At 52.0% G+C, this 23,515-nt stretch overlaps 9 protein-coding genes across 9 annotated transcripts; 5 read left to right on the plus strand and 4 right to left on the minus strand.

Moving 5' to 3' along the window:
- Positions 1–53: 53 nt before the first annotated feature.
- On the minus strand, positions 54–2,246 carry CC1G_01769 (hypothetical protein; the record flags this gene model as incomplete). Its single annotated transcript, XM_001829037.2, has 3 exons — positions 54–877; positions 930–1,004; positions 1,055–2,246. The coding sequence occupies 3 exons, from the start codon at positions 2,244–2,246 to the stop codon at positions 120–122; spliced, it is 2,025 nt and encodes a 674-aa protein (XP_001829089.2). The 3' UTR covers positions 54–119.
- Positions 2,247–2,422: 176 nt separating this feature from the next.
- On the plus strand, positions 2,423–4,157 carry CC1G_01770 (hypothetical protein; the record flags this gene model as incomplete). The annotated part of the gene is made up of 2 exons (XM_001829038.2): positions 2,423–2,534; positions 2,587–4,157. 2 exons carry the CDS (start codon positions 2,423–2,425, stop codon positions 4,116–4,118), a joined length of 1,644 nt encoding a protein of 547 aa, XP_001829090.1. The 3' UTR covers positions 4,119–4,157.
- Positions 4,158–4,725: 568 nt separating this feature from the next.
- On the plus strand, positions 4,726–7,117 carry CC1G_01771 (hypothetical protein; the record flags this gene model as incomplete). The annotated part of the gene is made up of 2 exons (XM_001829039.1): positions 4,726–5,025; positions 5,093–7,117. The coding sequence occupies 2 exons, from the start codon at positions 4,726–4,728 to the stop codon at positions 7,115–7,117; spliced, it is 2,325 nt and encodes a 774-aa protein (XP_001829091.1).
- Positions 7,118–7,390: 273 nt separating this feature from the next.
- Positions 7,391–9,192, plus strand: CC1G_01772 (26S proteasome non-ATPase regulatory subunit 12; the record flags this gene model as incomplete). Its single annotated transcript, XM_001829040.2, has 8 exons — positions 7,391–7,481; positions 7,541–7,600; positions 7,650–7,895; positions 7,945–8,292; positions 8,343–8,480; positions 8,531–8,643; positions 8,693–8,834; positions 8,884–9,192. Exons 1-8 carry the CDS (start codon positions 7,401–7,403, stop codon positions 9,190–9,192), a joined length of 1,437 nt encoding a protein of 478 aa, XP_001829092.1. The 5' UTR covers positions 7,391–7,400.
- A 187-nt stretch (positions 9,193–9,379) lies between these two features.
- Positions 9,380–10,191, minus strand: CC1G_01773 (hypothetical protein; the record flags this gene model as incomplete). Its single annotated transcript, XM_001829041.1, has 2 exons — positions 9,380–9,758; positions 9,809–10,191. 2 exons carry the CDS (start codon positions 10,189–10,191, stop codon positions 9,380–9,382), a joined length of 762 nt encoding a protein of 253 aa, XP_001829093.1.
- Positions 10,192–10,388: 197 nt separating this feature from the next.
- CC1G_01774 (AMP dependent CoA ligase) lies at positions 10,389–12,977 on the minus strand (the record flags this gene model as incomplete). Its single annotated transcript, XM_001829042.2, has 17 exons — positions 12,798–12,977; positions 12,691–12,745; positions 12,622–12,636; positions 12,539–12,565; positions 12,437–12,485; positions 12,071–12,383; positions 11,892–12,012; positions 11,826–11,840; positions 11,748–11,770; positions 11,669–11,692; positions 11,537–11,616; positions 11,443–11,476; positions 11,263–11,392; positions 10,935–11,212; positions 10,656–10,871; positions 10,512–10,601; positions 10,389–10,457 (listed from the first exon to the last, which is right to left on the minus strand). The coding sequence occupies exons 1-17, from the start codon at positions 12,954–12,956 to the stop codon at positions 10,389–10,391; spliced, it is 1,698 nt and encodes a 565-aa protein (XP_001829094.2). The 5' UTR covers positions 12,957–12,977.
- Positions 12,978–13,122: 145 nt separating this feature from the next.
- On the plus strand, positions 13,123–15,083 carry CC1G_13698 (hypothetical protein; the record flags this gene model as incomplete). The annotated part of the gene is made up of 7 exons (XM_002912120.1): positions 13,123–13,392; positions 13,450–13,519; positions 13,575–13,830; positions 13,881–13,956; positions 14,491–14,907; positions 14,962–14,977; positions 15,031–15,083. The coding sequence occupies 7 exons, from the start codon at positions 13,123–13,125 to the stop codon at positions 15,081–15,083; spliced, it is 1,158 nt and encodes a 385-aa protein (XP_002912166.1).
- A 618-nt stretch (positions 15,084–15,701) lies between these two features.
- CC1G_13699 (phenylacetyl-CoA ligase) lies at positions 15,702–18,412 on the minus strand (the record flags this gene model as incomplete). The annotated part of the gene is made up of 18 exons (XM_002912121.1): positions 15,702–15,770; positions 15,823–15,912; positions 15,962–16,177; positions 16,235–16,325; positions 16,376–16,574; positions 16,634–16,763; positions 16,818–16,866; positions 16,931–16,994; positions 17,059–17,082; positions 17,138–17,233; positions 17,291–17,411; positions 17,460–17,470; positions 17,521–17,819; positions 17,871–17,919; positions 17,970–17,996; positions 18,068–18,082; positions 18,139–18,193; positions 18,254–18,412. The coding sequence occupies 18 exons, from the start codon at positions 18,410–18,412 to the stop codon at positions 15,702–15,704; spliced, it is 1,764 nt and encodes a 587-aa protein (XP_002912167.1).
- A 798-nt stretch (positions 18,413–19,210) lies between these two features.
- CC1G_13700 (hypothetical protein) lies at positions 19,211–23,337 on the plus strand (the record flags this gene model as incomplete). The annotated part of the gene is made up of 8 exons (XM_002912122.1): positions 19,211–20,384; positions 20,440–20,936; positions 21,152–21,333; positions 21,392–21,684; positions 21,741–22,158; positions 22,266–22,599; positions 22,663–22,794; positions 22,866–23,337. 8 exons carry the CDS (start codon positions 19,211–19,213, stop codon positions 23,133–23,135), a joined length of 3,300 nt encoding a protein of 1,099 aa, XP_002912168.1. The 3' UTR covers positions 23,136–23,337.
- Between the last annotated feature and the right edge of the window lie 178 nt (positions 23,338–23,515).

Genomic DNA, 23,515 nt, shown 5'->3' on the forward strand with positions numbered 1-23,515 from the left:
TGAGATTCGGACAAATAAGTATATTACTTTGCTAGAAAACAATGTCGACAGCTACAATAAGTTATATGCATGGTGACGTCCAAAGTTGAAAACAGAACAGAACTTGCTAGAACAATCTTTCAGATGACTCTGCGGATTGGGACTCCTTTCACCCCCTCTCTGGCGGGAGGGGCAGTTGGTCGAACAACGACAGAAGGGGCAGGCAGCCTGCTGATACCGCTACGCCCGGAGGGCAAAGGGATCGAAGATGCTCCCGTGGCTTTCGAAGCGGGTCTCGGGAGGCTGGTGGCAGGTGCTGCAACCTGCCTCAAACTGGACCCTCTGGCGCTGGTACCCATAGTTGAGCCTGCAATCGGCACACGACGAGGGCCACCCGTGGCTACCGTGGACGACGGTACAGCTCTACCGGAGTTAGCTCGGGGAGCAGCTGCCGGTGGTCTCTGCTGGTCGTCCACCAAGACTCGACGAGGTCCGTCAGAACCTAGGGGGCGCCGTGCGACTGGAGCTGGGTTTGAGCGGGCAATATCTATTCTGGAGGTTGATGGGCGAACGGCTTTCAAGGTCGAAGTTGCCGATCCTGGCTGCGTCATAGGCTGAGACAAGCTCGGACGACGACTGGCGGAGGCGATCGGTGGCGAGGTCTTCTCTTTCTTCGGGACGACAGCCTCGATGGATTTCGCAATTGCTTCATTGGTCTTCTGCAGAGCAAGCTTGCTACGTTTGACGATCCGCAACCCGGCAACAGGAGGAGGAACTGGAATGGAGCGAATGTTCCTTGGAGTTGCAATGCCAGGGGTAGAAGGCTCGGAAGTCCGTGGAGGGCTGGGTGTTTGGAGTTTGCTGGCCCTAGCTTTGTTGAGACTGACTTTGGGAGTGCCTGCGCCAAGGAGTAAATAACGTTAACCGAAGAGGGCCTGGGTAGAACCAACCTGTATTAAAGACGTCTGCGGAATGCTTGAAACCATCATACCGAGGGAAGCTTCCTTCTGTAGGGGTCTCGGGACCTTAAGGGCATGTTAACATATGGAAAACGTAACTGAGATGAACGACTTACTGTATTCGTCAGGAAGTCCAAAGAGAGTGCCCTTGGCTTGTTCAACAACGCCGCTTTCCATATCTTCACAGTCTGAAGGGGATGGCTCTCGGATCATACGGGTCTCATCTCGAGTTTCCTCCTTGTCTGTGGTAGAAGCGAGAGCATCTAGCCTGGCTTCTTCAAAGTCCAAGTCGAAGCTTCCTTCACCAAAGTCGGGGATGCTGCACTCAAGTCCGTTTTTGTCGGTATCAAAGAACGAGATCTTGTCGTTGAGCAAATCGAAAGTGACTTCGGAATCCATGTGCAGTTGGAATGAAGCTTGAAGGTCAATCGAATGGCGACTAGAGTCAGCCGACGATGTGTTAGGAGGGTTTGGTCTCAACATTGAGAGATCCAGGGAGGTTGAAGCAGGTCCGGAGGCATCGCTGCTGATGGACAGGGAAAAAAGAGACGGGCTTGCGGCTTCGTCGATGAGAGACACGTCTCCGGCAGGCAAATTGGAGATATTCAGCGATGAAGCCGAGTTTCCAAGGGATGCACAAGGAGCGGGTGGGGACAAGTTTTCCTGAAGTGGAGGGCTCTGAACGGTTTCGGCCTTCGGCTCATCTTCGACGATATCCGGTTCGGTGATGACGATTTGAGGAGACACTACTTGGGCCAGCTTCGAGGGCACAGACAACTGACCCTTGAGAACCTTGTTGCGGAAGATAGGGGTCGCTTCTTGCTCGAGGGGTAGGTCAGCGAGTGGGGTTCTGGGATGAGAGGGTGAGGTTACGGGTGAGGTTACGGGTGAGGTTACACCGTGATGAGACGCTTTTGGTGTGGTCCATTTGGGTGTCGCGGCTTCAGCCATCTGGCGAAAGGTGAGCGTATCGTTCTCATTATCCTCCATTCCGGCCAAGGCTTTGTTAAACTCTTCCTCGTCCGAGTCCTCCTCGGTGGACCAGAGGGGTGCCGCGATGTTGTCGACGGTCACGTCTCCGACATCAACCAAACGGCGAGTCAAACGCTTCGGTGAAGGATGTTGGACCTTGTAGGTTCGATTAAAGAAGGTTGTTAAAGTGAGTTCGTTCCTTGGAGGGTCTTCGTTCTCCTTGTCAGAGTCGAGGTTGGGCGATTCCGAGTTGCGTGGAGGGGTCGAGGGCTCGGGCGTCGCTGAGAGTGGGTCGAACAAGGAGAGAATGCTGGGTCTTGGTCGTGAAATGTTCATGTCGTTCGTAAAAGGAAGAGTTTCGTAAAAAGAATGGTGTTGTGAGCGATGTGCGACGGTGTTGGCAAAGGGCAAAGTCCCGTGAGACCAACACGAACTGTTCAAGTGGCCTTGTTTGGCTCAACAGACGCGGCACGCGTCAAAACTTGTCCCCGTCCACCTTTCTCGCGCCATCCATGTCTGACCTCGCCTCTTTACGTGCTGAGATAAAGCAATGGGAACGACAATTTCGTGCAAAGGAGGGCAGAGACCCAGATGTAAACGAAATCAAGAAACGTCCAGAGATTGGTAGGTTTTCTGATCCAATATTCTGAAGGTGCCGGTTTCTAATATTCTCTAGCTCAGAAATATAAACAATACAAGAGACTTCAGAAGGCTGCAAAGGAATCGAAAGCAGCCCCCGAGGCCACCTCATCTGGATCCAGGACACCACCACCACCGGCCACGCCCTCCAGAAATGGTGGAAAGCGGGCAACGGCGTTGTCCACCAAGCGCGTCCTTGGTTCCACGGGCCCACTCTCGACATTCAATCCGTTCTCCCCTCAGAAGGCTAAAGCCAAAGACCAATTTCCAATTGCTCCCAAAACACCGCGTCCCCTCTCCAACCCCTTCACCAGTCCAGTCAAGTCAAGACCCCGAATAGAACAACCGGTGTTCTTACCGACAGGCGCTTCAAACAGTCGGTTTACATCTACCCCTGAGCCTCCCAATACCATTTCTCGAGCTAGAAAACGTCTACGCGGAGAACCCGTCTCTCCATCGCCCAACAAAGAGAAACGCAGGAGAAAGACAAGCCCAGAATTGTCGCTGCCTTTCCCTAAGCTCACCTTTAATATGCCTGACAGCGACGATGACGAGGAGGACGCGGAAACCCTGGTCGGAAATTCGTCGTTTGTTGACGATTCACCCGTTAAACCGGTGCCCTCGGCGAGAGGGTTCACCACCCTCTTCGAAGACACCGCCATTCCCTCGGGCGACATCTTTGGCTTGAATAAACGGCCGGCGAGCGCTGCGACGGAGGCTGATGTGTTTGATGGCCCACTACCCGGAAGCTCGACTCAACCCGGTCAACGACGAGCAGTTAAACAACCAAAGAACGCGAAGGCATCTAACGCAAAGTCGAAGATCTTCCCTCAGGCTAATGGCAAGCAACAAACCCTGACGCAATTCCTATCAGGTCCCAAGACATCTTCCGACAAGTCTCGTGCAATCAGTGAGGGTCCTCAATCAGTCCCTTCAGGGTCTGCTACCCCATCTGAGGAAGATCCGTCTACTCGTTCCCCAAAGCCGAGGAGCAAGTCCCCGCTCCTTCCCCCATCCCCTCCAGCAACAGGGACGACATCGTCAATAACTTATAAGAATAAAGGGAAGCGCAAAGCCGACCCCAATGGCGTCGATGGCAGGAAGAAAGCAAAGATGGCCGCTGATGAACAATCGGAAGACGACACGACCTCGGACGACCTGGCTGGCAAAGTCAAAGTTGTCCATCGAGCACGAACCGTGGAAGTCGCGTCCGATGATGACATGGGTTCAGACTACGACCCTGTTTTGACTTACCTGCGGCATGGGAAACAGCAGGGATCACACCTTTCAAGTCAAACGCGACCTGATACTACAACCACTGTGATCGATTTACCTGACAAGCTCCGAAACGTATTAGCGTTAGACGCGGACACGACCTCCACCGATCGCGAGGCGGAGAAGGTGTTCCAGTCCCTTGTTTACCGTCGTCGGGTATCACAGTACGACCCTAAGAAAGGCGAGATCTGGGACGTTGGAGAAGAGGAAGGGAGCGACGGGGAGGGGAAACTAGCAGGAGAGGATGATGAATGGGAAGGAGAGCCGGTCCCTTGGGAGGTGGCCGAACTGTAAAGGCTATGTCGGATATCTATTGAGTGACTTTTCGTTGGGTATCATTATCCACTGATGGTGTTTGAGATTATCTCAAGCTTCACAGGCAATATCTAATGAATGCAAGGATTCTTCATGCCATGGAACTGCCCCCGGCACGTGTGTGCCTCCTGGCTTTGACAGACGAACAACTAACACGGCCTCGCGACCTGTTCATCCATCGCCTACCACCTCGTCCCTGCAGCTGCGGGAACACAACTAACGGACTTAGTCCTGCAATTGCGCTGGCAATGATTTTCATGACCATGAACGTCTAACCAGCAAGCTGGAGGGTGACGATCTCGGTTGGGACCCCAACTCGGGATGAAGTTCGCCTCATGTTAACCTCACTCGACCCTTTCGTAAATGAACATGAAGACTCGTGTTCGAACTTATGATCGAAAGCAGCATACCAGGAAATGCCTTGCAGCAAGCAGCATGGCCACCTCGCTGCTGCGCCGTTTAAGTATCTTCGAGCTCCCTTCATCTCTCTTCACTTTTGCCCCTCTAGTGGGTTTTGCAGTCGCCATTCGACTGCCATTGCTTTGTGTCATTTCTAGGGAACGACTTATTTTCATCGACTACCTCTATGGCCACCCAGTCTAGGAACAAAAAGGGCCGCCGGACGTCTCAACACCCTATCTCGAAGGGTGAGCAAGCTATGCTCCCCGCTATTCTTCGTGACCCAGAGGCCGCCAAGAAACTCTTTGAAGCCATCTTGGACACACCCAACGGGAAGCGCGCTCTTTCCCGCCTTGCTCGGACTTGCCGTGCAATCTCTGAGCCAGCCCTCAATGTCCTGTGGAGGGACTTGGACTCCATCGTCCCCCTCCTTGGCTTGTTCCCTAACCATATTTTGAAGAAGGCCAAGCGACCTGGCCTGGGTTTCGTAAGTCCTGCTTAAGCCAGTATTTTTGTACGAGTCCCTCTGAGCTGAGCAAAATACTCGCATACAGGCCCAGATCCCTGAAGATGCCGACTGGGAAATCGTCTGCAAGTACTCAGAGCGAGTCCGACGCATCGCCTACGACGAGACCGCCAATAACGTTGCCGCCTCCGTCTTCCCTATCCTCGACGAGCAACGACCCTATTTGTACATCCTCCCCCACCTTCAGGAAATCATTTGGAAAGCAGAGACCCCAGCTGGCCTGGACCGATGCTCCATGTTCCTGACCCCCGAACTGCGGACTGTCCACCTTGAGTTGGGCGCCAACTTCAAGCAGCAACAGGTTGCAGCCTTTTTGGCTGACATGTCCAGCAGGTCGCTGCTTTCGTCTTTCTCGTTCAGCTCTCCTACCAGTTTACCAGACTCTTTCACGGAACTCCTCATCCGTCAAGAGAACATTGAGAAGATAGTCCTCGTTGCTCCCGGCGCTCTCTCGTCAGGCGTTGGACGTTGGGTTTCCAGCCTTCCCAAACTCAAGTCCTTGCAACTCGACCTCACCGGTCGTTCTCCCATTGCCGTCGAAGGTTTCTTCGACGAAATCCACCCTCGTTCGGGATGCTCCACCCCCAGCTCTATTTGCTCTACCGACAGTGGCATTTTCTCCGGCGAAGAGCTCGACTTTGCAGAGCTCCGTAGGTCTGCCTTGCGCTTGACCGATTACCTTCCCTCCAGGGAATCATTCGCACAATTGCGCCGAGTTCAACTTACAGGGGAGGTTGGCAACATTGCCGTCTTTTTAAAGCACCTCTCGAGTCCACTCGCACACCTCGACCTCCTCATCGACGACCCTCCCGACAATGCTGACTGGCAAGACCTCTGCTATCTCATTAGCGAGGCATTCAGCGACTCCTTGCAAACTCTGAAGATTTCTGCGAACGGCGCTACTAGATACGCCGACCTTCTTCGCTTGTCTTCGCGGGGGGAGCCGGCGTCCAACCGCCTTTCGTTGAAGCACCTCACCGACTTGACCTCTCTCACTCGGTTCGAGATCGACCTCCCCGAGTCCATTGTCTTCTTGCCAGAGGACTTGGAGGCTCTCGCTTTTGCGTGTCCCCGATTGGAGGTGCTTCGCCTCTGCCCGTTGGCGCGATTCGCACCCAACTCCACCGGACCCAGGATCACCCTGGAGAACCTCTCCATCCTGACCAAGCGCTGCAAGCACTTGCACACCATCGCCGCCGTTGTCCAGGCTGCTGAAGGTACCCCAGCCATTATGGAGTCGCCATCTTTTGCCTCCCACTCCTTGGTTCGCTTGCACGTGGGCCACTCTTGGATTGGTGACCCGCTGCAGGTCGCTATCCTTCTCAGCCACTTGGCTCCTCGCCTGGAGAATTTGCGATGGTTCCAAGAGAAGAATCGACCTGGGTTCAATGAGGCAAATGCCAAGAGCTGGCAGACGGCGTGTGATATGCTGCCCCATATCCAGCGTCTCCGAAGCCTCGAGAGGTCCTTTGCTCGTGCACCCCCTCCCAAGTACCCGAAGACTGCCAATGTTGGCATTGACGCCACGCCGATCTTGGTCAATCGAGGTGTAGCTGCGACTGGGCCTCGCATGGCCACCATGGGTATCCAATGCAACCCTGCACTCGTTAGCCGCTCAGTTGATGCTGTCAAGACTTCTGTATCCGCCTCTGTCGATGCGACACCACCCACTTGCGAGATGGCCGTTGAAGCCATGCCCGTGATGGTGTCCACAGAAATCGACGCAACAGTCGAGTGCGAATCCAAGGGTATCGACGCAACTCCACCACCCGCTGATGAGAAGACCCAACGTATTCTTGCTAGCAGCGTTCTCCGACAACTCTACCTCGTCCCTTCGATCCTCGGGTTCTTCTCGTTCGTCTACAAATACCTCATCACCTACCCCATGGCCATTCCTTCACGCGTCGGCCTCCAGCTATTGACCGCAACCAAGTACCCGTTCGCTAAAAGGGAGCCTAACTTCTCGCTGGTCTCCAGTGGAACGCAGGTAAACAGCGCTTCTCCAAACCAGACCGAAATACCTTTGGACACGATTTCGACCGTCTGCATCTAATGGCTTCCACCATATGCCCCTATATGCCGTTCCGTTTTTTCGTACCTTCTCTTCCAGGACAATCAACCCACTTATGCTCTATGTATCTATGCCCAGTATGCCTATGCCTATGCCAATACATTCTTTTCCTTCCCTGCGCGAAAGTCCAAGTAAGGTGGCCGACCGAGCCGGAGACGTCATCTTCCCCCTGACACAAACAGAGACCAACAACACCACGACGCGTCACCGTGACCGCGAATGCACTAAACGTCCACTTAAATCCTCCACTACTTACCGCTTCATTATGGCCGACAACAAGAAACAAGAGAAAGACTTTACCAAGGAGGTCGATGCACTTCTTCCAGAGGCTGAAGCCCTCGCTAAAGTGCGTGGATCAGGTTTCTCAAGGTACCTGAAGAGACTAATTAATGGGATGGTCGATAGTCCGGCAAAGTACAAGAGGCGCTCGACAAGATTCTAGCCCAGGAGAAGTTGACAAGAAATGTTAGTCGAACACAATAGACGATGCAGCAAATCTAACATGGATTTCTAGGCAGCCGATCTATCTTCTACGACGCGATTAGCCAAAGCCGCTGTCCAACACTGTTACGATGCCCGCGATTACCCGCTTCTCAACTCTACCATCCTCCTCCTCAGCAAGAAGCACGGTCAGCTCAAGGCCGTGATTCAATCCTTTGTCGAGCTGGTCATTACTTGGCTACCAGAAGTCAAAAAGCGGGATGGGGAGGAACGATGGCTTGAGCTTTTGGATACGTTGCGAACGGTGACGGAGGGCAAGGTTCGTGCATCCCGATGTCAAGGCAAGACCTTGACTTACGCATGGCCAGATCTTCCTCGAAACGCCCCGAGCTCGTGTAACACTCCTTCTCTCCAAGCACCATGAAGAACAAGTGCTTTCAGGGAAAGCTAAGGACCCCAAAGAGGCATTGCAAACTGCCTCTGACCTCCTTTCGGATCTGCAAGTCGAAACCTACTCTTCGATGGAGAGACGGGAGAAGACTGAATTCATCCTCGAACAAATGCGACTGTTGATTAAAGTGGCTCGATCGAAGGATGCAGAAAAGGGCAAGAAGGACAGCAAAGATGCGTTGGGTGGAGGTGAGGCGGAATGGGTCAAGGTGCGAGTCGGTGGACGAAAGGTCAATGAGGAGTTCCTCAAGGAGGAGGAGAACGAGGTATGCAATCTAGTTTTCTGCCTCAAAACACAGATCTGACTGTTCAATAGGACCTCAAACTCAAATACTACGAAATGATGATCCAATACGCCTTGCAACACGACGCTTATCTTGACGCTGCCAAATACTATGAGAAAGTATGGGAAACCCCATCTATTAAGAAGGACGACGAGATTAGAGGCCGAGCTGTAAGTGCACCTCTCATCGAGTGTTTACTCGTTCTAATGACTTGGAATAGGCACTAGAACATATTGTCTACTACGTTGTTCTCGCACCATACGATAACGAACAGTCAAACATGTTGCATCACCTTCACGCGAACCCGGCTCTCACCAAACTGGAATTGCAAGCGTAAGTGGTCGTTCCACCGCATAGGAAAAAAGTGTTAATTCTGTCGCAGCAATCTCGTGAAATGTTTCGTGACGGAGGAACTGATGAGATGGCCAGGGATCGAGGCTATGTATGGCAAGGTCCTGAAGCAGACGCCCGTATTCAGCGTGGAGAAGCGCTGGGAAGACCTCCATACGCGGGTTATTGAACATGTAAGCACCAACTGCCTCAACGCTTGGTCGTCCACTCAATTACTCTTAGAATATCCGAGTGGTGTCCAAATATTACACGCGGATAACATTGGCCCGACTTGCTAGTCTGCTCGACCTCTCAACCAAGCAAACAGAAGAAATCCTTTCTCGTCTCGTCGTTTCGGGAACCATCTGGGCAAGGATCGACAGGCCTGCGGGTATCATCGACTTCCGAAAGCCTCGCAATACGGAAGATGTCATGAACGACTGGAGTTCAGATATGCAGAAGCTTCTTTCGTTGGTGGAGAAGACGTGGATGGGCATGAACGCAGCGCAAGCTGCCCAGTCGAGAATAGCTGCGGCAAAGACAAAAGCATGACGCGGCATCTAGCATCTTCATTAGTTCATAATACCAGTACTTCACCTCGCCATTGTACCTTGCCATTTCTAGTTCCAGGTGCCCGTTCAGTGTTTGAGATGGTTCAGCGTTAGAGTCTGGAGTAAGATTAAAGATGAGTATAACCGGATTAGTCTAGTGGTGTACGATGCATAGCGCTGGCAAGCGTCTACTCTGCCAATATGGGTGAATAGTCTGGACGAACACCCTCCTTCCACAGCCTGACATATTCTTCTCCCTTGGTCCACTGGTCTACTCCGTCCCGCTTCTCTACAATGGCCTTCCATCGTTTTCGAGCAGCCAATGCACCCTCATCCTTCTTCTCCTTGAGTTGCCAGGTTTCCAGCGCCTCTGCTTCCTTTTGGAATGTCCTGTCGACCTCGTCAGGTGCAAATGTTCCTCCGAGAGCCTCTGCTTCCATTACTGCGAATACGGTGGCGACGTGGTGCTCAGAGCGGAGGGCACGGAATTGAGCGACAGAGCGGGCGTAGGCTTCGCTGAGCGAAACTCCGTGGTATTGATAGAGATTCAAGGCATATTGGATGGCGCTATAGTCGGTCAGAACATGAACAGCAGTGATATATCCTGTGTGACATACTCTTCAGGTGTGGGATTCCTGCCTCGCTGCCTCAACCGCGTCCAGTTCTCGCCCTTGACAGGGTGAGCATCATGAATCCTATCCGCCTCCACAAGTGTACGTGGTCGGAACGCTTCAAAGGGGTGGTCCCGGAAGAATTGTCTTCTCAAGTCATCTTCAATATAGTAAATGGGTAGCGGTTTGGGGTTTTTGGGATACGCCTGTAGCGGTGCGAGCTGGGGTTTGCGGTCGTATGCTGTTCGCGCTGGAGGAGCTTTTGGTGGCAGGGCGAGCGGGGGGTTGTCGAGGACGGCTTTGAACCAGACAGGCTCTTTCTTGATGTAACCTCCTCGCATTAAGCGGGAGACTTGTTGGTGCACCTGCGACGCGATTCTACGAACCATCCTGACACCGTCCCTCGTTTACTCAACTTGGTTTCGTGTAACACCGCGTCCGTTTTTCTGACCGGTGGCAGTGTCGACTCCAAACATGTGCAAAGAAAAGACTTGGGCGCTTTTACGGATCACACCCAGTTCAACTTTAGACGCTTGCGGGAAAACAAGTTGAAATGTAGAAATACTGATACATGAAGCGGGTAGTATTAGAGTCTAGATAAAAGGGCCCTCTTGCTAGGCAGAGTCTTCGCCTTCTCTCTCAAAATCCGGCGCAGCTGATGGCAGGTGAACCTCACGTCATCCTATTCAAAGGCTTAGAGAACACGTACAATCTTTCCCGAAGGGTTCTTAGGAATGGCGTCGATAAACTCAACCCCTCCTGCAAGGCGCTTATATGGGACCTTTACATCGGCGACGTGCTGTAGGAATTGAATTTAGATACTATTCGTGCTCTTTAGTCTCGGAAAACCCACCTTTGCGATGGCTTTCTTAAGATCCTCCGCCTTCCGCGGATTGTTGCCTATCCGTTCGGTCGCTGGTCTTGAAAGGACTACGTAAGCTAACGGAACCTCCCCACTATACTCATCAGCTTTAGGAACGACGCAAGCATCAGCGACGTCGGGGTGCAACAACAAATGTGCTTCCAGTTCTGCAGGCGCCACTTGGAAACCACGAACTTTCATAATTTCCTGCACAAGGTTGAGCTAACTGCACGGCCGAAGATGTTTGGGACTCGCCTTCAGTCGGTCGACAACGTAGACCTCATTGTCTTTGATGACAACTTCATCTCCAGTGCGAACCCATCCATCCACATACGTTTCAGCAGTAGCTTTCGGGTTGTTCAAGTAGCCCAGAGACATTGAAGGGCCGGTGACGACCAACTCTCCCACTTCACCCTCACTTGCCAGACTTCCATCCTCCTTCACAACCCTGGCTGTAATTCCGGGGAGTATCTGGCCGGCACTTCCGATGCGGCCCAATTTGACATTGGGAGGCACCATAGAAATGGTGGTGCAGGTCTCCGTCAGCCCTGAAGACGGTCAGACGCCGCTCTAGATATCGCGCCCAAGGGCGACTTACCATAGCCTTGTCCGATGACTGCATTCGGCAAGATCTTGGTTAGCTGTTGCATCAGCTCGCCTCCCAACGGCGCCGCTCCAGAAAAGCAGAATTTAACACGGCTAAGGTCGTACTTCCTGACCTCTGGGTGCTGAAAGAGAGTTAGATCGCACTCTGTGTGGTAGAGCTGTGTGGAAATACCTTGCAGAGAAGCACCACCTGCGGAGGTACGACGCTATTTCGTGAAGTCAGTTTGTTGCGCTCGAACCTTTCGAGGGAAAGTTAAAACACCTACAACAGGTGGGTCACACTGTGTTGAACAATACTTCGAAGGTAATCGTCCAGATTGAACTTCGGTACGACGACAAGCGTAAGCTGTGCGGAATATTAAGTCAGATGCTTCGGTCATGGTTGGGCGCTTGCCTACCGAAGCAAACAATAAAAAGTGCATCTAGAATGTTTCCATCAGGATGCTTCAAACTCTGCATGCGAGTTCGTGGACTTACCGTTACTACGAGTCCGTAGATATCTAAATCCGAAGATAAACAAGGACCTCGGCGGCGAAATTTCTATAGACTACTTACGGAAGAAAGGCAGAACTTGATAACACCGTCAGTACGCCAAACCAGATCGAGAGACGGGGTTCTCACCTGCGATGGCTACATCACCGGGGCTGAGAGTTTTGGACGGATTGTTGGGGTCGTTGACGTTGTAATGAGTGGCCATTTGTATCACATTTGCTATGACAGAATAGTGACTGATAGCGACAGCCTGGAAGAGTTCAAAGTTGGAATAGACCAGACTGTGGGCGTATGTGAATGGCATTCACCTTTGGTTTACCTGTCGTACCACTGGAAAAGGACAGCAGGGCAACTGTAGAGCGTGCTTCTCCGGGTTTAAAACGGACAGCACAGTAATTCTCTGGACGCCTCGCGCCGAATTCGACGAGTTCATTCAAAGTCGGAAGTGATTCACCAGGCAAGGGATCGAACAGAACGATCGAGTTAGTCCCGGAGAGGTGGGTTGCATCAGCCGCTGATAACGCAGTACTGAAACACAGAGGATGCGCAACAATCAGTTTCGCCTTTGTGGCGTCCAGCTGATACTTGAGTTCCTCTACTGTGTAACTGGGGTTGGACGGACTAGGATAGAAGTCAGTTGGGGCAGACGAATGGGATACAGGCAAAAGACTTGCGTGACGATTCCTCCAAGAACGTGGACGGCCCACACAACAGGAGCATAGTCTGCACGAGAAGTCTCTTTTAGGACGCGTTCATAAATAGAGGGTGGTACACACCGATATGATTTGGACTAAACACACATACTGCCCTCCCATAACGATAAGCAAGGATGGTAACGACAATGCCATTGTGCACTAACCGACGTCCCCTCGACCTAACCGCGTGCTGTTAGAACAAGAGCCTCCATTCGACGTCATGGACCACGAACCTATCTTCCACTTTAGACTCAGAGCATTGGCGATCGAGTAGGTTCGGTGATGAGCCTGCCAGCGGGAGTCAGTGTGTGCCTGGCCGCCAGTCTCATGCAGCACACACCTCTTCGTATCCTATGGCACGACCGGTAGCATCCTCGATGAAGAAAGGGACGTTTCTGGGTCGTCGTGGCCGACCAGTGATCTCACGAAGCATGAACTGGGGTATGGTGAGGTCATCGGGGATGTGTGGCAATGGGATTGGGTTGCGGAATTCTGTCATTTGAAGGGGAAGGGAGGAGAGTTCAAGGGAGGGATAAGGAACGGCATTTGGTGAGTTCTTTTATTGAAGGAGAGGAAGCGCCAACCACCATCTCGGATCTTGTAACGCTGGTGCCGGCACTTGAACGCGGGGAATTGCCCGTTTTGGGAGGAACATACTCTTGTTCATGGACGACGACGAGGTCAACGAGGTCCGGAATCCGTTCCCTTCGCCCCCTTCCCACTACACGAGATACTCCTCTCATAATCTCAAATTACTAGCTCTCCTCAAAGAAAGGGCCCCTGACCACCAGGACCACCCTGTCAACCAACACCAGCTTTTATCCGACCAGAAGGACGTCCCAGAATGGGACTTGGGATTGTTGGAGAAACCTCGCGTTGATTGGATTCTAGACGAACCCGACGCACACTATAATGTCTTTGGCGAAAGGTGGCCCGTACGACACCCACTGTATACCTCTGCTCGCATCCGAGTAATGTCTCGTCCCCGATAGGTGAAAGAGAAGCATCCCTCCCTAGCCGAGGCTGGGATCACACAGCTGTACTCAAGTGACCCGTCTGTAGGTATGTCGCCGTCCCTGCTGGCATCGTCGTCTTCATTTCCTCAGAACCTGTAAAGATAGGCGACCAGCCCTTGTTTCCGTCCTCAAGTCCCTGCTGGTCACCTATTCCAATCTCATCTCATCGCTACTGGACCCACCACCTCTGGAGGGAGCGCCCGAATGGAACAGACACATGGCATGGCTGAAGACTCTGTCCCTGAATCTTCTGGCCGCAGCAAATGACCTGCGTCCCATGCAAGCCCGATGCAGCCTTGAGCTCATGATGCAAAGACAACTCGAGTTGAGGAGAGAGGAAACTAGAAACATTCATGAGTGCGTTCCTTCTTTGAAAAGCGGAATTATTTTCTCATACGTTCACTCAGTAAATGCGACGCTCTGGAAGCCAAGTTGAAGGAACTTCGAGCTACACCCCTGCAATCCTCTCAAGACATCACCAAGGTTAGCATAAGCGGATTTGATTGCCTGACATCACTGAACGAACGACTTGCGTCGACAGGCTTCCGTATCAGGGCCATCCGAAATAAAAGGAAAGAAGTTAACCAAACAAGATGTGGTTGCTTGGGTTGAGCAAGTCTGAATACTTGCCAGTGGCTTCTGCCTCTCAGTGTCCCTCCCGCCTGCCCCAAACCTTGCCAAGACCATCTCTGTACAATGCTTACATAATACATCAATCTTAACTTCTTGGTCAACCAACTCGAGTTGAACGTTGAACTCGACCCAACTTCTACCAGCCCGTGTATACCACCGTTTAGCGAACCCAATGGCAACGAGAAGAAGAATTGGAGTTAGCTTAGCTAGCACAGAAGCGGCGCGTCGTCAGTTAATGCAACCAGTACCATGTTGGGAGAGAATACTCGTTCCGTCCGACATAAACGCCAACCTGAAAGTGTACAAGTGGGTGAAGACGGACAAAGTCCAGGTACCCTATCTCGTGGTATTATATTAAAGTTCCGTTCTGAAAACAAACCGAAGCATTTCAGCGATGATGAAGGCGACGCCGATGAACCGCTAGCGCCGTTACCTGACGAACCCGAAATCGTGGACGGTGACGAAGAAATGGAACAAGACGAAACCGCCGCTCCCTCAAGAGCGGAACCAGCATCCAAAGAAACTGCTGAACCCGAGCCAGAGGCCACAACGACAGAAGAAACTCCCTCTAAAGCACCCTCGCCCAAACCTCAACTTTCAATGACAACAGCGGAAGACCCTCCACAGGGCAGCGAACTCGATCCGTCATTGAAACCTATGGACGTCAATATGGATGATGGCGAAGAAGGCGAGGGGAAGAAAGAAGGCAAATTGGAGTTGAATATGACTGGACTTGGGCCAGACGGCCTGCCGTTGGAGGGAAGCCACGACCTCTCTCAACTCGACCCGGCAGACTCGCTCGTGGGTGGTAACCTCATGGACCAGAGCGGAGACCCTTTTGCAGAGGTTTCATAGAACGGTCATTACACTGGTATGTTTTACATTCATCTATTGTACAACTCGTCATTGTTGACCTTCACGCAGATATACGCGCTCTCCTATGTCTTCCACGTCTCCCAGAAATCTTTGGTGTTTAGCACTTGCATTCACCGGCCTTGCAACTGCAACTACACGCGACGCGTTGGTCAAATATCCCTGTCTTCAGAAACTAAGGAGACGTACGATGTGCAGGTACAGCTGCTGGAGCCGCATCCATTGTTCTTGTTCTTGGTGGGGTCTTGGAGGCAAGCGCAGGTCTCGGTACCGCAGCCTTCAGCTTTGATGGTGCACTCGGGCTGTGGATGGGAACCATGAGCGACGCGACGCTCCTCGTCTAGTGGGGATAACACCGTACCATTGTAGACGTTGTTGTGTTAATGGATTGGCGATGAGTGCGAAAAGGGCTTTGGGGAGTCTTCTTGCCCCAAATACTCTACTTTTATCGCTCCTGCCCTATCTGCACCCGTGCCTGCTCCTTGTATTATCGCAATCTAATCGTCCACGAGTCTACGAGGCCGGAAGGCCATGATCCGCCTAGGCGCACCTTGGTGAGGCTCGGCTCGGAGGCAACGCCAGAAATGGGGTTGAAAGACCAATGGAAGACACGGTATTGGCTCTCAACGTCACAGAAATGATAAAGACGTATATTGCCGCTAGATAGTACATTAGATCTTTGAGCGCCCGCCTCTAGAGCAAATTGTTCGCTCCCGAGTCATCTATAATTTCGCTTTCGCCGGTTTCGCTGCTGCCATCGCCTTGGCTCTTTCTCGCAACTCCCGTCGCAACTACGGATCGTTTTCAGCGGAGACAACGGCGTCGTAAGGATACCAGACTCACCAACTTTCCTGAATTGTTTCTGGGAATGACATCTACAATTTCGACTCCTCCAGTAAGCCATTTGTAGTGACTCTTCGCATCCGCGACATGCTTTTTCAACGTCAGTGAAGCGCAAGGAGAAGCAGCCATGATGTCTGACCTTGATAACAGCGTCTTTGAGTTGCTTATGTTTAACAGGGTCATTGCCAATTCGCTCCTTCACCTTGGCCGATGGAACGACGAAGGCGAGGGGGACTTCGCCGCTATAATCGTCGGGAAGACCAACGACACAAGCGTCAGCGATGTCGGGTAGAAGAAGGATATGACCCTCCAGTTCCGCAGGGGCTACTTGGAATCCCTTGACCTTGAGGATTTCCTAGGATCCGGAATGCATGAATAATATTGGACATTCCAACGGGGTCTGTAGTCTCACCTTGAGACGTTCGAGTACGTAGATCTCCCCGTCCTTGATGACGCACTCGTCGCCAGTGCGGAACCATCCGTCGACGAAAGTGGTGGCATTCCTACAGCGAGTAAGGAATTTAAGCGTCCAACGCTTGACTGACAAACATACGCTTCTGGGTTGTTCAGGTAGCCCAAGGCCAGACAAGGACCGGCGACTAGGAGCTCCCCGTGCTCCCCTTCTTTACCGAGTGTCCCATCTGCCTTCACGATCTTGGCGTCGATTCCCGGTAGAAGTTGTCCAGCGCTGCCCACTCGGGCGATCTTGACGTCCGGGTCTATGGAAGAGACACTAAAGGTCTCCGTCAATCCTGTGATTCCGAGACGGTATTCACTTTCTGATGACAGGAAGAAGAGGGCTCGCACTCACCATATCCCTGTCCAATCACCGAGTTCGGAAGCACTTGGATAACCTGCTTCATAAGTTCTCCGCTCAACGGCGCAGCACCCGACATGCAAAACTTGACATGGCTGAGATCGTACTTCTTTGCTTCTGGATGCTGTCAAACGGCATAGAAGCCACGTTAGGGGTGCCTCGGAAAAACCGAATAGACGTGGCTGTGAATCACTTTACAGAGAAGGACGATCTGTGGAGGAACCATACTGAGAAGCAGGAATGTGGATAATTAGAACCGTCGGTTAGCTGGGCCGTTGACGGAAGACATACTAGAGATGGGTGACGTTGTATTTCACGATGCTCTTCAGGAAGTCCTTGAAGTTAAACTTCGGGACTACAACTATAGTCATCTGATAGCGGTGAGATCGTCGCAGACGAGGTCAGAATTTGTCTCCTACCCCGATGTACATGAGCATATGCATCTGTGGAGGGGCATTAGAATAACGGGACAGGAGGGTCGATGGTTCTGGGACGTACGAAGATGAAGAGGCCATAGATGTCTGGCAGAACGGGCAGTAAGTTGTCTCAGCCTTCTGAGAATAACTCCACGCGACATACGGAAGAAGGGGAGGACTGGTGCAAGCTTCGATTAGAAAGATGTTAGAAGAGCGTGTCGTTTTACTGGCTGACCTGCAATTGCCGTATCTCCTGGCGTCAGCTTCTCACTCTTGCGCTTCGGGTCTAGGGCCCTGAAATGGGCTCCCATTTGGACAATGTTAGCAATGAGGGCATGATGGGTGATAAGAACGGCCTAAGGATCCCAGTAAGTCAGAATCAGGGGCTGACGCGTTTGAGATACCTTGGGTTTCCCTTCAAGAAGGATAAGCGGATAGAATAAATGCAATCGTACGAAGGCTTACCGGTTGTCCCGCTGGAGAAACAAAGGAAAGCGAGCTTCGTACGAGCTTCCCCTGGCTTGAGCTTGACTGGTGTGTAGGTTTCAGGCTCTGTGCACCCAAGCAAAACCAATTGGTCGGTAGTAATGAAGCCTTTTGGTCCCCGAGGATCAAGCAATACAACTGCTGATGTTGGTAGCCCCACCGCTTTGGCAGCCGATAGTGCAGTCTTAATGCAATCGGGATGCGTGACGAGGACTTTTGCCTTGGTTGTTGACAGCTGGTACTGAAGTTCTTCGACTGTGTAATTCGGATTTGCAGGACTGTGACTCAATGAGCTACGATATCCCTAGGATCCAAGAAAAACGACAAACGTGATAATTCCTCCGAGGGTATGCACGCCCCATAACACAGGTGCGTAGTCTTGAGAGACGTTAGGCAGGCTTCGTCTAGTGCGAATACTCCTCGCTCACCGATATGGTTCGGACTGAATATGCAGACTAAGGCAAAAATCGAAGGGTTCAGCTCATAGCATTCGTGAAGCGCGCATCAAGGTATGACGTATACGTACCGACATCCTCGTTTTCTGAGAATCGTGACTAGTCAGAAGAAGGAATTCGGAAAAATGAGGCATACACGCACTGATACCCCACTTGAGGTGGAAGGCATTGGCGAGTGCAAATGTCCGGTAATGCGCCTAAACAGATATTACAGATTAAGACGGGGCTCGTAAAGCCTTGTTGGGAAGCGGGTTGACCTCTTCATAGCTAACGCGTCGACCAGTAGCGTCCTCGATGAAGAAGGGGACATTCCTTGGCCTCAAAGGCCTATTGGGCGCGGGGCTGAACATGAACTGGGGGACAGTAAGATCATCGGGGAAGGCGGGCAGCGGCACAGGGCTCCTGAAAATGGTCATGGTTGGAAGGCGGCAGGGTCAAGGAAACCCTGCAGAACAAGGCTGGGGGAGGCGTAAAGGACTAAATCCACTACGCCTTACGGTTTAAGTACCTCTAAAGGGTCTTCGGGTGTGCACGAGGGTAATAGGCCCGTTGGTGCCGTCGAATCATTGATGAATATGTGTACGAGAGAACCCGTTCAACCGTTGCCTAAGAGTCCCAGCTCTGGCGTTCAAAACCCGAGACCCGGAAGGAAGACGTGTCTCGAAGGATCATTATTGTCATTGTTCTATCTTCTCGCAAGACATCCCTTTAGTGGACGCTTGACGATATGGGTCAATGGGAAAAAATGGACGCGTGAGGTGAACATCCGAACTACATCCGTTTTAACCTAGATAATGTGATCATGAGCTTTGGTGGATGGAAAGCAAAGTCAAGCCGATAACTTACGGTTTGGCCAGTGCTTGATATGGATCTCTTGATACGACCCTGTCATTGATTTCTGTGGCAACTATGTAGGTGCTAGATTGGAATAGCCGCGACGAATAGCACATTGCGATTAGCTATCCAGTTACATCCCCACAATCAGTGATGCCGTGGTAGTTACTGTGCAAAGTCCCGAGAAGAATGTGACCTGCGAGCTCCAGTGAACGAGTCTACCATGATCATTGCAGTCTGCGTCCAAGAAGGTGCTGCGCCGCAGCGGAACATTGTTTGGTCGCGATAAGCGCGCGGCCAAACAAAGCGCCACGTAAAAGGACTGTTGACCGTGGGCGCGGGTTCTCTCAACCCTGTCTCAAGGCCACTTGCTCACAAGGATGCGTCAAGTTCTGCGCCGTGCTGGTGACTGGTCAGACAGGATCTCTACTGTACTCGCTCATGTCCCTAGGATGGGCGACTACAACTACAGTCGAGTCTTCCTTCACGACTATCAGGATTATACCTTTTTACTCTTATCTTCGTTGTCGTCAGCCCTCGCCTTGAACCCAACAGCTACCCTTGTCCCGAGCGTATTGGCATTAGCGCTCCTGCGAACCTATGCAGTAGTCCTTTTCCCAAGCAACCACGCGAAGTCGAAGATCGCAGCATTCCTCTTGGCCATCTCCGTCGGCAGCGCAATCCCGCATTTCACAGCCTCGCAACAAGCGCTTTCCACAAGCGCGCTTTCTTTTATTCTTCTGGCTTCCGTCTCGTCATTGACTTCTGCTCTTGTGGTGGGATCATTGTTCGTAGATTGGCAGGTCAGCAGAAAGTATCCAGGAACAGCGCTCGCCATCTTCTTTTTCCCGGCGCTGTGGGCAACCTTGTGGAGGACCATCACATACACCAGCCCCGTTGGAAACATCTTATCCTGGAGCCGCCCACGCATCCTCGAAGGATACCAATGGCTGATCCCGTTGGTCGGGCCAGCTAGTCAGGATTGGATCACCGCTGCTTGGGCGGTGGTGCTCTCCTTAGCTTTCCAATCCTGGTACATGGGGCCACCGCCCACCGATGATGATGAACTCCTGGAGCCAGTCACGCTCGCCGAACGCCGCACGCACACTTCTCCTTCTTTCCTGGGCGCTAGCCTTCTAGCACTCCTTGTCCCATCCTTCTTCGTCAACCAGCTACCCCTCCCCGTCGCAGATGTCGATCATGCCACTCCATTTGGTGTGGGATGCATCCTTCCCACATTCGATAGGTATAAACGCCACGTCCCGACACTGACTGACTACATCAACGAAAGTAAGAAACTGCAAAACAGCGCAAGATTGCTCCTATGGCCGGAGGGAGCAGTTTCCTTCGCCTCTGATGAAGAGCGCAATAAAGCCTTCGAGTATGTGAGAGGGAATATCACTGGCTCATACGTCGGTGTTTCCTTCAACCAAGTAGCAGCGGATCCCAATGACCCCTCTGGACGCAAAGGTTACGAGCGTACAGGTATCGCGGTTGTCGGCAAGGACTCTGAAGAGCCCTATCTCCTTTACTACAAACGTCACCTCGTTCCTAGTACGTTCAGTTGCTTACAGTATCACGGGTAGTGCTAACCTGTGTTTCTCCGCAGTCGCTGAATCCTACCGTCTTGTCCCCTCGACTGAGCCGCCAACATTGGCTAACATCACCATCCCGACACCCAAGGGCATCCCTCCATCGAGATGGGACCCCAGTCCCTCTCATGCTCGTCCCTTGAGCATCACTGCATCAGTCTGCCTCGATTTTGCCTTCCCCAATAATTTCGACACTCTGTCATCGCGCCCAGGCCTGATTCTTGCACCTGCAAAGACCTGGGAAAGATCGGTGGGGATTTCGATGTGGTTGCAGGCCAAACAGAGGGCAGCAGAGTTGAACAGTATGGTCCTTTGGTGTGATGGAGGAGATGATGGTGTAAGTGGTATCGGAGGGGGAGGATTTGACGACCCCCAGCAGGTCGGACCTGGGTCATGGGTCAAGACAATTGGCATCCAGTACCCATTTAACGACAAACGAACAGTCTATGCTCTTCTGGAGGACTCGTCGGTGTTGTTTTACTGGCTGTTGGCTGGAAGTTCATTGGTAACTTCGGTATGCACCACAGTAGCTTTTTGGTCCACGGTTGTACTGACCCTAACTTCAAGTTCCGCCGACGGAGAGAGGTCACCTCGTCCCCTACAGGCAACCTCATCGATATATGAACACCCCGCTTTACTCTCTTTTGACGAATGTAGTACCCAGCTATGCCTCATGTTGTACAAATATAATCACCGATCACGAATTTATTCGCCGACTATCATGTTAAGGGTATTCCTGACCCTTTTGAACCCCCACGCCTTTACCTCGCGGCCTTTGACACGAGTCTGAACAAAAAGCCCGCAGTCAGGACGACAGGATTTCTCCTTGCAAGTCCATCGAGATTGGGCTTGTCTGTCTACAACGTCGTCACCGAATCCTCTGATCCAGTCGAGATTTGCAAAAGGCCTCCGTGGGTCTTTTCGCAGCTCGACTAGAAAGTCACCTGCGGCTTTCGTCCAGTCCTTCAGTCGTCGCTTCATATCTTCCAAAGAGTTGGACGCTGTCCAGAAGGATACGATTGACGACTTTCATATCATAACCAACGACGATCTTCATACACCTCGTATTCCTGCGGAACCACTTGAACAGCCCAAAGCGTCGCCTTTGAATTTGAAGACAAGCGAAGACTTTCTTTCAGCAAGGCCGATTTCTCTGGGTCCAATCTCTGCCCATACCGAACTATCGTCAGCGCCGTCCGAGCTTGCAGATATTGCGGCCAACTTCCCACCGCCACCAACGCACATCCCCTCTCCCAGAACTGGTGAGTAGTCTCGGAGTCGCGAAGAAGGTTGTCCCATGAATGACGGTTATGGAAAGCACAACATCCTTCGACGCAGCCATTTGCGCCAGCAATTGAAGCTACCCAGTCGCAAGCACCAACAAGCCGCTCGATAGATCGCTTTACAGCCAATCTCAAGCGGATACTCAAGCGATCTCTTCGAATTCCGTCTCTCAAAAGATCGGCACCCAATCCAGATCCACTTACAGCAGCTCCGCCAATCCCGACAGCGTCCAACACCGAGGCATCCTTGTCACACCCACCTCAGCCGGCACTAGCGACCAGACGACTCGACGACGACGTCCCTGAGCCCCTATTCCAAGTCTCCGCTGTCCCATCGCTCACCTACGACTTCGTCGACCCAGCCACGCTCACAGCAACCCCGGCAGTCCACGCCACCTCGGATCTTCTCCCAAGCTCTTCAAGCGCGACGTTCTTGCCCCAATCGCCTTCCTGGTTAGTTCACAAATTCGCGGAATTCGAGAACAACCATAACCTAGGCATCGGGCTATCATTAGAGATTGAACGTCAGATCCAGAAACTTCCAACGCTTTCCTTATCAGTTCCTTCTCGGATCTCTCTCGCCCACTCCACCACATCACCGCCCCTCTCGCCTCTCAACGTACACGAGGACGACGACATTGGGACCTCGAGGTCAGATATAACCCGGGTGAACCCTATTCCACTCTCTGCGCGAACGAATTCCCTCCAGTCAAAGGTTTCTTTCGCCACTGCCAACACCGAGTTTTCCTCCACCAACGATCGCACCGCCGGGTTGCAGTAGGCACACCAATCACCATGGACTACACGGGAAAGAGAAACGACGTGATTGACTATGGAGGAGAGTATGACTACTCAAACCAGAATTGGTTTCAAGACGCCCCTCCTCGACCAGAGGTGAGCGATTCACAGCAGTGTATGGCCATGCTGCATGGCGCTAACCCCATGTGCTCTTCTTAGCCTCCTCCACCAGCCCCTTCTGCACCTCCTTATGTACCCTCTCAATCTGTTATCGAACAAAACGAGGCCTTCCTCTTCGCACTTGAAAACGCTCCGAATATTCTCTACGCCCGCTTCAAGCAATACGGTCAGGTGGGTGCCGTCTTTCCGAACCCTCAAGCTATTCACACCACGAGGCAATGGTTTGACGTTTACCCCAACAGCTCGGCGTTCTAGGCTGGTGCTCAGAATTCGGTGAATTGATCGACCACCTCAAAGACCTCGGCTTTGCTGGGAACATGTTCGTATCGACACGAACTCAAGCGCTCAAAGCTTGTGAAGACATCCTCAAGCTAAACCTAGACATCAAGATGCAAATCATCGTTATGTACCTTTCGTATCAAGTTGCACGATTACGCCGGTTCTTGGATGGCGATCGTGTATGGACAGACTATCCCGAGCCCCAGTTTCCTTTGAACCCTACCGCCGGTTGAACACGATTTTTTGAACTTCTATATGCTTTGCCTTGTACTACCCTTTGTACGTTCCGGAACGTTGTTACATCTTGTATAACGCGTCATGTTTTTGTGCTTTCGCTGCCTAGTACCAGTTTCACGTTGCCTACGACCCTCACTCGAGCCATACACACTGTAACATTAGTTAACAATGCGCATCACAGTTGCCATAACCAAAGATAAATCCGCAAACGCCCAGAGAAGAGGAGGAAGGAAGCAAACAACAAAGCTGTATCGTATGAAACGGACAAGCGCGACGAAAGAACTACAATAAGTTACGGATACTAAAGTCAACATGACCATTCAATAGCTGTATAGCCTGTTGCTGAGAAATGTGTACAAATGGCTTTAACACTACA

This window comes from Coprinopsis cinerea (genome assembly GCF_000182895.1).
Source record: "Coprinopsis cinerea okayama7#130 chromosome 1 map unlocalized cont3.1, whole genome shotgun sequence".
Taxonomy (NCBI): Eukaryota; Fungi; Basidiomycota; class Agaricomycetes; order Agaricales; family Psathyrellaceae; genus Coprinopsis; species Coprinopsis cinerea.